Genomic DNA, 12,365 nt, shown 5'->3' with positions numbered 1-12,365 from the left:
GCTATTATCAGACTGCATGGTGCTAGTATTAGATCACACAATGCCAGCATTGGACTGCATGGTCCCAGTACATGATCACATGGGTTCAGAATTTGATTACACGGCCCCAGAGTTAGACCTTGTGATCCCAATGAACACATTAGTCCAATTTTGCAGCATTGTTCAGCTCACTTTTTCAGCAGTAATCAAATTCATTTAAAATGCAGGACAATGTACAGAGAAGTGTATTATATGAACATTTTGAGGGGTTCTTTAATAATATCAGCAGTGTACAAACTCAAAATGATTTCAAACCAATTCTGATTTATATTACTGCCATTTTTGAAATAACTCCAAGGAGGCCGATATCCCACCACCAAGTCACTCCTCATTTACATGTGGGAAGTCCTTGACACTGATCCAGCTTCCAGAGTGAACAGAACCTCTGACACTCCTGAGATAACATGGTGTAGAGCTGGATGAACACAGCAGGCCAAGCAGCATCATAGGAGCAGGAAGGCTGACGTTTTGGGCCTAGGCCCTTCTTCAGACCCTTCTTCCATTTCTTCCAGCCTTTTTTTTGATGCTGCTTGGCCTGCTATGTTCATCCAGCTCTACACCGTGTTATCTCAGATTCTCCAGCATCTGCAGTTCCTACTATCTCTGACACTCCTGTTTATATCTTTCAGCCACAGCTCCCTGATTGGACCAGATTAACAGCCCCAATCAGGGAACTCATATTCTATAAGGCTATATAACTCATATTCCATCTGGCTGACTTCATTACAGTCACTACAGTTCTGCTTTGTAATTAACTGACCAGGACTGAGGAAACAAAATTTGTATAGTTTTCTTTTCCTTTAATAATATTTATTTTAAAAGAAAATTCATTGGGCAGTATGTCTGGCCAATTTAATACACTAATCCCATCTTCTTAGAAAGGGGATGATCTTTATTGTGGCTGAAGAAAGACATCTCTGCTGGCTTTTCGTTTCTTTTATTATTTATCGTAGGATTTGGGCAGCTATTAGAATACAATGTGAAAAAATGTAAAGCAATGCACTTTTTTTCCAGAAGAAAAGAAGAGCTTAATATTATTTAAATGAAGAAAGACTGCAGAAACCTGCGGCACAGAAGGATTTAGGGCCCTTGAGCACGAAAATTCAGCTTGTAATAGGGAAGGCATATGGAATGTTGGCCTTTCTTTCAAAAGGAATGGAATATTAAAAATAGGGTGTTTTTGCTAAAACTATACAAGTCAGAATAATTTTGGTCCCCTTATCTAAGGGAAGTTATACTGGCAATGAAAATAATAGAGAAAATGTTCACTAGGTTGATTCCAGGTATGGAGGGATTTTCCTATGAGGAAAGGTTATGTAGGATGAGCCTGTACTCGTTGGAATTTAAAAGACTGAGAGGAGATTTTTTGAAACATATGAGATTCTTAGGGGATTGACAGTGTGAATGTAGTGAGGTTTTTCTCGACTGTGGGACAGCCTAGAACCACAGGGTAAAATCTCAAAGTAAGGTGTCAACATTTAAGACAGAGATGAGGAGGAATCCTTTTCTCTCAATGGGTAGTCAATCTCTGGAATTCTTTAGTGTGGGAAAGGGGCTGTTAGTTGTAGAGATTGGGCCATAAAGTTTATTCAAGGCTGAGGTACACAGGTTGTTAATCAGTAAGGGATTTGAGGAAAGTGAAGCTGAGGATTATCAGATCAGCATGGTCTCATTGAATGTTGTAGCTGTCTTGATGGGCCAAATAGTCTGTGTCTGCCCTTACATCTTATGGTTTTATAGACTTTTCACTGGTTAGGCCAGCATTTGATGCTCCATTTGCCCATTGGGAGGTGGTGTGTGCTGTCTTCTTTAACTGCTACCATTCTAACCACTGGATCAGTACATTGAGGAACCAAAAAGAGGACAGGCCATCCTCAACCAGATATTGTGTGATGAGAAAGGAATAACTGGCAATCTCGCTGTGCAAGGTCCCTAGGGGAAAATGCCCGTAATATGATAAAATTCTTCATTAACGCGGAGAGGGACATCATTGATTCTAAGACTGTACTCCTGAAGCTAAATAGAGGAAACTATGACAGGAAAGGCATGAGCTGGTATGATAAACTGGGAAGTGTTACTTAATGGGGTTACAGTAGATAGGCAATCGCAAACATTTAAAGAGTGCAAGGAGGAATTGAAACAATTGTTAATTCCTGTCTAGCGCAAAAATAAAACAGGAAATGTGGCCCAACCATGGTTAACAATGGAAATTAAGGATAGTATTTGATTGAAGGAAGGGGCATACAAATTGTCCAAAAAGACCAGCAGACCTGAGGATTGGGAGCAGTTTAGTTTTCAGCAAAGGAGGACAAAGGGATTGATTAAAAAGGGAAAAACACATTATGAGAGTAAGCTAGTGGGGAACATACAAACTGATTGTAAAAGCTTCTATAGGTATGTGAAAAGAAAAATATTAGCGAAGACAAATGTAGGTCCTTTAAAATGAGAAGAAGGGGAAGCTATAATGAGTAACAAAAAGCCAACAAAGTACATATTTTGATTCTGTCTTAACAAAAGGGGCACAAATTCTGTTCCAAAGTGTTCGGAACACATGGTCTATCAAGACAGGGGAAATGAAGGAAATCAGTATTTGTAGGGAAATGGTGTTAGGGAAATTGATTGGATTAAAGGCTGGTAAACTCCCAGAGCCCAATAATCTACACTGCAGAGTTCTTAAGGAAGTGGCCCTAGAAATAGTGGATGCATTGGTGGGATTCTACAAATTCTATAGACTCTGGAACAGTTCCTATGGATTGCTAACGTAACCCCACCATTTAAAAAAGCAGGTCGAGAGCAAACAGGGAATGACAGGCTGGTTAGCTTGATGTCAGAAGTAGGGAAAATGCTAGAGTCTATTATCAAAGATTTAATAGCAGAGTACTTGGAAAACAGTGACAGGATTGGACAGAGTTAGCATGGATTTATTAAAGAGAAATCATGCTTGACAAATCTACTGGAATTTCTGGAAGATGTAACTAGTAGAGTTGATAAGGGGGAACGAGTGGGTGTGGTTTACTTGGACTTTCAAAGACTTTTGATAATGTCCCACATAAGAGATTAGCATGTATATTAAAGCTCACTCTTTCTTACCCCTGCTACTAAACTAAACATTTCCTATCAAATGCCCAAATGCCATATTACTTGGCTTTGACAAAGTTAAACAACTCTTCCACTTCATTCTTGACCTGGTTGCAACCTTTGACATGATTAATCACACCATCTTCTTCCAAAGTCTCTTAACGGTTGTCCAGCTAGGCGTGACTGCACTCACTTCATTCCATTCTTATCTATCTATTCATAGCCAGAGGAGACTGTCAATGTATTCTCTTCTTGCTCCTGCACTGCTACCTCTGGTGTGATAAATCCTTGGTTAACTCCATTTCTTATCTAACAGTGTTCATTTTATACATACCCTGACGAGACAGCCCTACCTCACCATGTCTCTTGCCTCCTCAACTGTTGCTAAATTCTCAAATTGCACCAGAGTTAACTAAAAGTTAGACCAGCTGAGTAAATATATTCTTCTCAATGTTGGAAAAGTGTGTTTCGAGTATAATCCACTCTAGATCTCTATGAAGAACAGAAAAACAGGCTGCAAAAGTTTGAAATTCTTTAAGGTATGCTTTGAATGTAACTTATGAATGATGTAACTTCAATATTAGAGCTTATGTTGAAAAAGAACCTATTGATAGATAGGTAACTGCATTAACACAACTCTTAGAAACCTGTGCATTTGGCCACCTGAAAGATATTAAAGAATTAACTTAAGCAGAAGATAGCCTGTTTTTACAGTGCAACTCCTAAGGGAAGAGAATCTGACTTCTGAGGATATTATAAAAATCAGCAGAAACTCTGAGCTGGAATGGTGGCTCAGTGGTTAGCACTACTGCTTCAGAGCACCAGGGACTTGGATTTGATTTCAACCTTGAGCGACTGTCTGTGTAGAGTCTGCATATTCTCCCCGTGTCTGCATGGGTTTCCTCCGGGTGCTCCGGTTTCCTCCCACAGTCCAAAGATGTGCAGGCTGGTTGGACTGGCCATGCTAAATTGCCCACAGTGTCCAGGGATGGGCAGGCCAGATGTATTAGTTATGGGAAATGGAGCGTTACATGGATAGGGAGGGGGTCTGGGTGGGATTCTCTTCAGAGGGTCGGTGTGGACTCAATGGGGCGAATGGCCTGTTTCCACACTATAGGGATTCTATGATCCTATGAGAAGAATGAGGAGGCCGCAGCGATGGCATCATGGGAAGAGTGAGCAGTGAGGGAAGGCCCCCAGTATCTGTGGCAGCGGCATCGAGAACAGGCAGCTGAGGTCTCCCAGAAAGTGAGCTAAGTGGAGGACTCATGAAAGACTGCCAATTGTTTAACCTTATTCCTTTATTTTTCTAGTTTATATTAAGAAGGACTCTAATGGTAACTGTTATCTTATTTCTTTTTTTTTTACTTATTTTATGAAGGTAATGCTTAGCTTTTTAATTTTGTCACTTTTACTACTTTGTGCCTAAGTTTTTTTGTACTTAGTTACCTTTGTACCTCAGATGGCGTTGTGTGTGGCGACACTATACACTTTTCACTGTATTCCTGTACTTCAGTACTCATGACAATAGTATCTAAACCTATATGCAAATCTAAATCTATTCACAAACGAACAGCAGATCTAAATAGATTAAAACAACTCATTCTTTGCATTGTCCTCGCTGTGGCAAAAAGCAGTAGCTGCTTTGGTACAAAACCCTTCAACAAGTACATTCCTGATGTTATCAATACATCAGCATGTCTTGACCAGCACAGTTTATCATTGCTGCTTTTCATTATTTAGTCCCAACGTAATTTATTTTCAAGGGTTGAAGATACATTGCAAAGCTTGTGTACACAACTTTTCAGAATGCCTCACTAGCTTACACATTGCATCTTCCTCACAAAGAACGCTACACAATGCAGAAAAATATAGGCCATAGTATTGTCAACACATAAATGCATGCATGCTAAAATTTCTTATGTACATAAATTTGCTTTATATTATTCTCTTGTAACATCAATATCATTTTAAACCCTAGAAATGATTGTATGTTGATTCAGCGGATGAATGCTTAACAATAACTATTCTTGACCTGAGCAGAAGCATTAAAGCATGCAAAACAAGTGTCAGCATTAGAAAAAGAGGAATGTCATGCCAATACATTAATGCTTTGTCTGCTAATATCATTAATAGTATTTTCTGGTTTTCAGTGTAAATTTGAATTAGAAATCTTAGGTTAAAATGCAATGCTGAAGTGCTCATTTAATATACATTTCAAATAACAGCACAGTATTGAAAAATATGTCCAGAAAATGTTAGTGAAGAATATAGAATGGTGTTATAAAGTTCAGGAAAGCACCATAAGCCACAGAGTAAGGACTGGCAGAGAGCAAGACTAAGGCTTAAGGTGGAGTCCAGTACCTTTTTACTCCAGGGGGTCATTTGGCAACATTCAGTAGGGGAAGATGAACGAGTGCTGTGAAACTACAAATAAAACAGGGCAATGATATATTAGAACCAAATAAACACAAATATCTTATAAAATATGAGAAAGAAAATAAGAATGAATATCTGAAAGAACAATACAAGTTAATCACAAATGCTTGACAAACAGTATTGCTATATCAAACAGGAATATTCTCATTGATTTTTGAAGCCATTTTAAATGGCTCTGACTTCTAAGTAATCTGTATTGCATACTTTCTCCTGAAAGAATAAACATCATTTATATAAGCATTATTAAATGAAAGCTGTGCAAAATTTTCAATCCTTTCTGCGCTTTTTGTTGTAGATCACACAGTACTAAGAACTGCATATATTGAGGTTTTCTGAGTACATTATACAGCAATGCACAAAAATAAGATGTCGGTCATCCCTTAGTTAAAGATTTTAGTTGAATTTAGTTGAAATAGATTGAGATGTGAGGGGTAAAAATCATTCATGCTTTCCAGTCATCAATCTGTCCACTCAACCAACATCCCACTCTCCACTACATACTTGGCTCCCTCCAGGTAAAAATGCCAAGTAGTATTCAGTAACTGAAAATGTGACAACTAACTTTAAAATTGCAAGAATAGAGATGAAAATCCAATGAAGAAAATTTAAGGTACTAGTTTTACAATAATGTTTACAGTATGCACGAAACGTGCAGAATATCAGTAGAGAAGATGGCCCATGCGTAGAGGTGCAGGTTGAAATGAAATCTTAAGTAGCTACAACTTTCTTATTCAATCTATAGTAGTTTTGTGAAGCATGGATCAATAAGCTTTGTAGTTCCAGTACCAGTAGCCAGACTCAATCTGTGGAAGTTGATTATTCCTCATAAATTTCTACGCAGGAACAGTATAGAGAAGGGTATGTCACCATTCTCTGAAGCAAACAGTGTGATGTGTTGCCTGAAACGAAAACAGAAATTGCTGGAGAAGCTCAGCAAGTCTGGCAGCATTTGTGGGAAGAAAACAAACTGCACGTTTAGAGTCCAGTGATGCTTCATCAGACAAAGAAAATCAGTCAGTGCTCAGTCAAGTAGGGTCAGAGGCTCTGCTGGCTTCCTGAGGTATCGAATAGGTAGTTCAACATAGGGAAAGGATAAACCTTTCCTATGGAGCCCAAAGGAACACTTCAAATTTCACTCCCATTAACGTGGACAACTGCTGCTATCTAATGGCATGTTGACGCAGTAATAATCATCAAGGCCTCATTCTCCCACAGGTCAGCGGGGAATTCATCAATTTCCTGTGGTTACCTGCTACAAGATAAAATCACCTGCTACATCTTAAGCGCATGCACTCAAGATGGGGTCAAAGTTTACAAAAGCGGGGCTTTTCTTAAACAATAAGTTACTGCCATTAATAAGCTACAAGTTAAATTATTGATCCTAGTTGTCTTTGGAATGGTAGGGCTTTACAATAGACAGCAGATTCTTTAGTTTCCTACCTTTAACGTGACCAAATCAGTAACAGTAACCCTGATGAAACTGTGAATTAAAGTTGCCACATTTTTCAGCACTTTAATGACTGCTACGGTTACTTAGATCTTATTGGCATCCCAATGTCTACGAGATGTACCTCTGTCAGTACAGCAGAAAATTAGACTGAGGAACTTTCTACCTTGTGCGGATATACATCTGAAGCCATCAAAAGTTACCTTTCTTTGATTGAATGGAGCTGTTTTGTGTAACAAATCCCTTCGCTTTCCCCAAAAGCAAATGAACAACAACAGAACTTCTCCAACATCTTAGCTGTCATCAACTGAGTCCAATGACATTTATTCAAGTGTATGATTGGTCTTCACAATTTTGAGCAGGTGCTTCAAAGTAGGCCCAAGAAAGTTGGATTCACCTTGCCAAGGGCACCTCAGTATTGTGTATGAAGGGACTCTGTGTCAGGCAGATTGAAGTGGGCTGTGAGTCAATGACAAGGTAACGCGATTAGGTATTCAGACATGTCCTAGTTAAGGCAAAGCTAATTTCAGTACAGGTCCAGTAATCATTTTTCTTACGTGAACACATGAAACATTAATTTAACATTATGCGGGAGCCATTGAAACACATATGTATTTAGGTCACTAACTGATTTGCCTCCGAAGAAAATTAGATCAAGGCAGAAGTATATTCTTGTAACATTTTAAAATCCAATTATCTAAATCCAAAGTGCCACTAAATGAGCCCTCTGAAGACTCTTTATACTCTCAATCTTACTTCATAATCTGTCCTGCCAGAAATAAACTTCTCAGATGGATTACAACTACTCCCAAATAGCATTGTTCCTGAAAACAAATATCTCACAAATGCCAACGAACTATGCCACCCTCCTTGCTAGGGTTTGCTTCTATAACGTGGTGTGAGCAATGCGTACACTTGCCCCTGTTTGGTAGTTTGAAAAAATTAAGCACTAGATTTGTTCCCTGGCTGCTGTTCCCCTCTATGTCTCTGCTGAGATGAGATAGTTTGTCGTTGCCACAGATTGCAGTAACTGTTTTGACGCACTAAGATCACAATTTAAAAGATGCACTTTGACTGAAGACTTTTACATAATGGCTTGTACGTCGCAGTGCTAGGTGGCAATATGCCATGCACACTTTCGGACGTTGAATCACACAGCACTGTCAAGGGAAAGGCAGGATTCAAAGAGAAACACAGAGGGATTTGCAAGAGAACGGTAAATTAATACCAAAGCTAGCAAAGACATGGAGAGAAGATCTTCCAAATATTATCCTGGTAATCAAAAACTGCAAATCTTACCACGAAAGTCAGTCATGATAACATATGGGTGATTAATAAGTTTTGTACCCATTTTATATATTTTAATGAATAGCAGTTCCAATTTGCCTGAAAAACAACAGTTAATTAATTAGTCCGGAGAACCAAGGAACTTTACCAGATGCCTGGTCTGCCAAGGAAATGTCTCGCACTGCCTACAGGACAATAATAAATGTCTGCATACTAACAGCCTCACAGAGATGATAAAAGATCCGAAATGATTTGTTGGCAATCACTGCCTTTAGTCTCCCTGTTGCATGCCACCACCACTATGCATGAACTCATCTAGCTAAGATACCAATGAATGCAGATTGCTTCACTAATCCCCGTGCTGTGAATTTGGAGAATTTGTTTAAAAAGGGAAGTTCCAGAGAGCTGCCACAGCTACACACATATATATTCTGTGGCTTAGGATTTACAAATTATTTGTGGATCATTTATATTTGGGTTCCATGGGTATCAACAACAACAAAACAAAATTCAATACTGTACAAAACATGTACTTCAACTACTTAGAGTATGAATGAAACTAAAGTAAGAACTCTCACGGTTTTCCTCTGGTCACTAACCAGATATTCTATGCTGATAAATGGAATGAATATATTGGCATTAATGTGGTCTCATTATCATGTCTTTTCGAATTTTACATCACTAACAGACTGGAACCTTATAAGCACAATAAGGAAAGGGAATGCAATCTTTTTTTCAAGGTTAAGATATTTAAAACTCAGGGACACAGTCTGTGCTCATGAAAGCTACGCCTGGGCCAGAATTAATCGCTCTGTTGTGGAAATCGGGCATTGAATCAAATAGGCTTTCTAACAAATGTCAAAGCAGTGCAAATGCAAACTTGCAACTGAAATGTTCCCGATTCCTGTATTCTGACAGGAATCTCTGCGCTCATTGTAAAGAGCGGTTACCTTGTGATCGCACCAACAGAATTGCACAGAAACAAGCATTATGTTGCTAAGCAACTGCACAGAAAGGATAAAGGGGAGGAATTGGTTTTGTGCCTGATCCTCTGGGAAGAGGGCGATGCGCCTGTAATACATGTTTGAGGCTCGAGGTTAACTGCCGTCCAGGCCTGGGGCCTTGTTTCTACAGTAACCCTGTGAGCTACAGATGCCAACCGGGTCTCCTGATGCCACTTGCTGATCAGGACCTTCAGAAAATCAGCCGGAGCAAGAACAGGCCAGCAGTGCAATGCAGCCCACTTGATGTGGGAGGAGAAAGGAAAGATGGGTTCTTCTCCTTGATCTAGATGTTGAGAATTGCCAATATTTGGAGCGCAGCAATGTATCCCAGGCACTACACAAAGATAGCAGCACCCTCACCACCTGTTCAACAACACCAGCCACATCAGACAAATGTAGTGAACGACACTCAATGATACTCTTTGTCCTGTCATTCAGGAGGAAATGATTCAATTCCAACCAGGAGATAACAGACTGCCTGCAGTTTCTAACCCCCCATGGAAGAGCAAGTGCTGGCCATTCCTGAAATGTCCTTTGGTGAAGCTGGAGCCAGCCATGGTGCTGAAACTATTGAAACTAATGGTATTCTCTTTCTCACTTCCCATTTCCTCCTCGTCCCACACTGTTTTCTGATTTATAAGCTGTAAAAGCTGTCTGCAGGCACCTCTTATTTCGTTTTGTTCCTTCAGCATGGAAATGATCTTGCCCTCAATTGATGCCTGCTGCATGCGTGTACAAGGATTGTGAGCTGCATTTGTGAGCCATATTGGTGGGGGAAAGCCTCAATAGTCACCTTTCGGTTTGCTGTGGCAGATGGTATAATGGGCTGTTGCAAAATGAGGACATTGTAACCTCTGCCAGAACCCCAGGCATTGTCCTGAATGATACATTGCCTCTGGTCACTTGGTATCAGGACATTGAGGGAAATATCCTTTTGGTTCCAGTTAATTGCACAGTTGACATGTGCTGTCTGCAAAATGATACATGTGCATCATGTATTCTGCAATCGTATTGAAGCTGTATTCTCACTTTATCTGATTGTCTCTAGCAAGAGGGAATAAAATGAAATTAATTCTTAAAATAGAGACCCTCAGTGACTTCCCTTAGGCAGCACTGCACCGCAAATAATGACATTTAAAAACATCTTTATTTGTAGCGTGAAAGATTCCAGACTGTGTGAATATTTGCCTCCATGACCACAAATGACAGTCACTGGCAAAGCAGTCCTGCCTTACTGCTGTAGCAGATGGCAGATTTCAGTGACGGCCTCCTTGGTAAAGTACAGAACTCAAGACACATTGTTCCATGCTGAGATAAAGAAATGGGATATGCTCCCTGAACGATAAGGGTGAATATGACTTGCTGAATTCCACAATCTCACTGTTCTCTGAGTGAAGAAACCTCTCCTCATCTCAGTACTAAATGGCCTACCCAATACCCTTAAAATGTGAGTGCTGAAATCTGCTTGCAACTAACCTGTAAGTTACGGAGGATAGCTCAGGGAAGGTTCTTCCAGTGTGTCGACCGTGCAAGCTGAAGAGGGGCAGTTGCTGGAGAAGTGAAATCCAAAATGACAATACTGGTGTCAAATCAGTGTTACGTGCTGATTAATGATCTGCCTACTCTGCATTCTTTGGGCAGATATAAACAGTGCGTGCCACTAACTATTCACCATGATGGTATCTGGAATGCTTTGTATCAGATGCTGAAGACAACATTATGAACCCCAAACAGCACATGCATCACCTAAGAATGGGTGTTACTGCATCCAACGTGTCATCCAACATTCTATATTTAAAAGGCTTTCTTTGTCAACACTTGCATTGGTCAATTAATGTTTATGAAACAATAACTGATCTAATCTGTTGTGGCACCTCTTACCTCCACTGCATGCTTTGTGGTTCTAAACTGCAGTTACTGTATTCTTATCATGAAGGTGGTATAATATATCAATGTGCTCATATACTATGATTAACATTTCTTAATTACTTCTGGAAGGCTCTTCTTATCTCGAAGTTCAGGTTGGTTTACTTTGGGTGAAATTACTTTGTTCAACCCAGGCTCAGAATATCTATCTTAAAGATTATCATAACATTTGAAACCTCTGTGACTTGCAGTGTACTGCTGACATTGTGTCTTTATGACTACCCAGCGGATTGGTATTAGAATTGGTGTGATTCATTATTTGATGGTGTTATGGAAATGGATTTAACTTATCACATTATCTTTAGCCCTGTCAAACATTATTAAACTAGTAGATTAGAAACAGCAAACTTTCACATTTCATTCACAGTTTAATTCTGTGTCTCCATTATATCAGATGTTAGGGTTCCCATGATATTTCACGATTTTTTGCTAACCTTCTTAAGGATTTTAATTTGCATTAATTTACACTTAGTCTCTGTTCTGAAGATGTTAACTACTGTTGAAGCATCAACAGATTTTTAATACTTTGTCCTGTGTATGAGTGTTGAAGATGGGAGTGGAGGCATTGCAGAGGCATTTAATTCTAACAGGCATCCAGACATGCAGATTTTTCAATTTATATGAGTCCAGAGTGGATAGTGTTCCCTTTCTGGTCCAGGGAGTTCAATACTTTATATGAATAGAGCACTTACAACCCTTGGTGACTATGAAGCTATGCTGGGGAGAGGTACTACAATGTCGGTGCTGCGCTGACACTAACATCCTCATAGCAAAATGAGGCAGACCTGTCAGTGCACAGTGACCGCTTGTCACCATGGAAACAGGAGAAGACCAGATTGCCAAGCTGGATAACACGCTGACACCAGTTTATTCACTGTCTTGATGACCAACAGCAGAGTCCGCACTCCGAAGAGACAATGCAGGAATGATACACATTCCCCATTATTGGCGCTGAAGCAAACACAGAGTAAAGTTTATATAAAAAAACAAAGTGCTTGCATGATAGGTGGCCACTTTACACTTGGACCACCATCGACGTTGCTATGGTGCTTGGAGCTACCATCAGGTTCAGGAATGAAAAGGGGAATATGGGAGGGAGGACATTGTTGTAGAATTCCAAAATAAACCCTAAGAATTTGAAGTAA

General features: G+C 39.7%; 1 protein-coding gene across 3 annotated transcripts in view; it reads right to left on the bottom strand.

Annotated features, from left to right (window-relative positions):
• LOC109928783 (Nance-Horan syndrome protein) overlaps positions 1-12,365 on the bottom strand; it is a 391,487-nt gene that overhangs the window by 36,006 nt on the left and 343,116 nt on the right. For all 3 annotated transcript variants that reach the window (XM_048602688.1, XM_048602689.1, XM_048602690.1), the window contains exon 4: positions 5,482-5,544. In XM_048602688.1, the coding sequence (XP_048458645.1) occupies positions 5,482-5,544 (63 nt within the window). The remainder of the gene's footprint in view (positions 1-5,481; positions 5,545-12,365) is intronic.

This window comes from Rhincodon typus, chromosome 11 (assembly GCF_021869965.1).
Source record: "Rhincodon typus isolate 14 chromosome 11, sRhiTyp1.1, whole genome shotgun sequence".
NCBI lineage: Eukaryota > Metazoa > Chordata > Chondrichthyes > Orectolobiformes > Rhincodontidae > Rhincodon > Rhincodon typus.
This window is presented reverse-complemented; position numbering and strand designations above follow the sequence as displayed.